Here is a 3,260-nt window from a genome sequence, read left to right on the forward strand (position 1 = left end):
GACTCCAACTCAAAAAAAAAAAAGAAAAGAAAAGTAGATGCTGGCTGAGATGAAGTTGTGGGCCTGGGCCAACTAACAAGGTGGTCAGTTCCCTTCTGTGACTTGCTGCATTCTTTTTTTTATTTTTTGAGTTGGAGTCTCACTCTGTTGGCCAGGCTGGAGGGCAGTGGCATGCTCATGGCCATTACAGCCTCGACTTGCTGGGCTCAGGTGACCCTTCTGCCCCAGCCTTCCAAGTATCTGAAACTATGGGCATGTACCACCACACTCGGTTAAATTTTTGACTTATTGTAGATATGAGGTCTTACCAAGTTGCCCAGGCTGGTCTCCAACCCGTGAGCTCAGGTAATCCTCTCACTTCGGCCTCCCAAAGTGCTGGGATTATAGGTGCTAGACACCATGCCCGGCCGCTTGTTCCATTCTAACTGTAGTTGGCTTCATGGCTGCTCACGTCCATGTCCTGACCTAAGAGCAAGGGATACTGGTAAGCTGTGTGCCTGGAGGTAGAGGACACAGTTTAGTGAGCAGCTAGCACGTCTCTGCCCCATCCCTGCCTGGGCAGACCCCTCTCCTGCCCCCTCCTTCACCCCATTGCCTGCTCATTCACTCCCCCACCTCAGTGCAGCCCTGGTCTCTTCCCTCTCTTGGCCCTGCCCGTCCTTGGACGTGTGTGATCTCTCTTTGGACACAGGCTGGGGCCCCGACTTTCATGCTGGGTTAATTCTGCTGGCTGGTCTCTTTTTGCCACAGGACCCCACCAATCTGGACAAGTTCAATGTCTCCAACTTCTTTCATGTGAAGAATAACATGAAAATAACAGACCCAGGTATGTACAGCCAGGGGCTAGGATGGGTGAGAGGGTTGTGGGTGAAGTAGGGACGGCGCTTCCTGGGAAAAGCCTGTACCTTTCTGGGGTAGGAGAGTCCAGGCCTAGGCAGGCCTTTTTTGGAGTTGAGGGTCTCACTATGTTGCCCAGGCTGGAGTGCAGTGGCAAGATCACTGCTCACTCACCCTCAACTTCCTGGGCTCAGGTGATCTTTCCACCCTCCTGAGTAGTCACAACTACAGGTATGTGCCCCCACACCTGGCTAATTATTTTTTGTGACAACAAGCGCTCACTATGTTGCCCAGGCTGGTCTCAAACTCCTAGGTGCAAGCAGTCCTCCCACCTCAGCCTCTCAGAGTGCTGGGATTATAGGTGTGAGACACTGCACCAAGCCAGGCCCTACATTTTCTGAAGTGATATTTAGCTTCAGATGTTCAGAGAACACAAGTCTACTGCTACCTCAGACAAGGCATGGGGTATTTTGCAGTGCTAGGACACTGTCTCATGCTGCCTTCCCCAGCCCTGGCCATGCACCTCCGGGATTCCTGTTGATCTACTCTGCCCAAGGCATAGTAATGGAGACATCACTGTGATGGAGACTCTGGGCCACATCAGGCCTGTGTCCCATGGCTAGCTGGGCCTTGGTCCCTCTGCTGTCTGTAGATAGGCCTGTACTGTCAGCGAGCAGGTTGTGGGGTGCATGGAGTTCCTGCATATTCTTGGCTCACTCAAGGCAATTGCAGAGCTTTGGAGGAGCCAGTAAGACTCATACTCTGAGGTCAGCAGTCCTTGCACTGTGGAACAGTGTCCTGGGCACTTGTGGATGAGCTGAGCAATGAATGAACCAGTTAGGATCTTGGGAGGCCGAGCGCACACTGGGGAGATGGAATGCAGGAGACCCAGAGGCTGGGGTCTGGGGCTTGGCAGGCAGCAGGTGCCCTCGAGTGGGCACAGATGAAGCATTTCACATCTGAAAAGACGTGAAATGCTTATTTTAAATAAATAACTTTTATTTTAAATAAATAACTTTAAAAATTTTTATTTTAAATAAATAAATTTTAAAATTGCAAATAAAAATGTATATATACTATAAAGAGATTGCAATATATGCATAAATACAAATAAGAAAATACAAATCAATCCTAAATCTGCCTCCTGAGACCCTCATCAACTGCGTGTGGGAGACCCCCAGACCTGTGGCTGGACACTGTGGCACTCTGTATGCTTGGGCACCTGGCCTTACTATGCCCACCTGTGCTTCCATGACACAATGGCGGCAGTGTGGGGCCTGTGCCATGACTGGGCAGGCCTGGCCTCACTGCCTGGGGTTTCCACTGTTGCAGTCGGCTCTGGATTTGTGTCCCCATCTAGCACCTGGTAATGCTGCTAGGGCTTGGCTACTCAGGGCTGTGCTCTATTGTATAGATGAAGAGAAGGCCAAGCAGGACCCATCTTACTATTTGAAAAACACCAATGCTGAGACCCGAGAGACGCTGCAGGAGCTCTACAAGGAGTTCAAAGGTGATGAGATTCTGGCAGCTACCATGAAGGCCCCGGAAAAGAAGAAAGTAGACAAGCTGAATGCCGTGAGTGGTGGAGGGCACTTGAGCCTCATCCCCTTGCTGCCTCTGGAAGTGGTCCTGGGGTCTGGGGTACATTTGGGAGAGAGGTGGCCGGGCACTAACCTGGAACCTGCATGCCCTATCCTCAGGGCTGCCTGTGGTGGCTGGGCCCTGAGGAGGCAGGAGGAGTGGGGCTATCATCCACACTGGGGTCAAAAACCAGTGGGTGAGTGGGGGCCACGTGGTAGGCAGGCTCTACCACAGAAGGTCTCCTTGCGCTCTAGTCATAGCCTGAGCTTGGCAGCCAGAGCGGGCTTGTTGGATGGACAGTGGCCCAGGGCATGTGGGTCTGTGGTGGGGGGAGGGCAGGGCCTGCTGGGGCACACTGGTGCCTGGAGCTAAGCCAAGGAGTATTGGAATGTTTCAGGGATGATCATGGTGCTGAGTGGGCAGTATGCCAGGCTACCACTTGGGCCTCCGTCTGGGGCCACTGTGTTTTCTCCTCACCCAGTTTAGACAGAGCCTGGGGAACTGAGCTAGGGGAATGCAGAGGCCAGGGCAGGCTGCTCTGAGGTATACCCCTTGAAGAATCATTTAAATTCTGGGAGATTTGAAACATTTAAGAAAGGCACTTTGAGAGGCCAAGGTGAGAGGATTGCCTAAGCCCACATGTTCGAGACCAGCCTGGGCACTTTGGTGAGACCTCATCTCTACAATAAATAAAAAAAAATTAGCCAAGCATTGTAGCACATGCCTCTAGTTCCAGCTGCTTGAAAGACTGAGGCAGAAGGATCACCTGAGTCCAGCAGGTTGAGGCCGTGGTAGCCATAAGCGTGCCACTGCCCTCCAGCCTGGGTGACAGATGAGACTCC

General features: G+C 52.1%; 1 protein-coding gene across 1 annotated transcript in view; it reads left to right on the plus strand.

Moving 5' to 3' along the window:
* PPIL2 (peptidylprolyl isomerase like 2) overlaps window positions 1-3,260 on the plus strand; it is a 34,350-nt gene that overhangs the window by 18,610 nt on the left and 12,480 nt on the right. Inside the window, exons 8-9 of the mRNA XM_021715049.1 lie at window positions 751-826; window positions 2,252-2,412. Of these exons, the coding sequence (XP_021570724.1) occupies window positions 751-826; window positions 2,252-2,412 (237 nt within the window). The remainder of the gene's footprint in view (window positions 1-750; window positions 827-2,251; window positions 2,413-3,260) is intronic.

Source organism: Carlito syrichta, unplaced genomic scaffold, assembly GCF_000164805.1.
Source record: "Carlito syrichta isolate Samal-C Ts95f unplaced genomic scaffold, Tarsius_syrichta-2.0.1 Scaffold306579, whole genome shotgun sequence".
Taxonomy (NCBI): domain Eukaryota; kingdom Metazoa; phylum Chordata; class Mammalia; order Primates; family Tarsiidae; genus Carlito; species Carlito syrichta.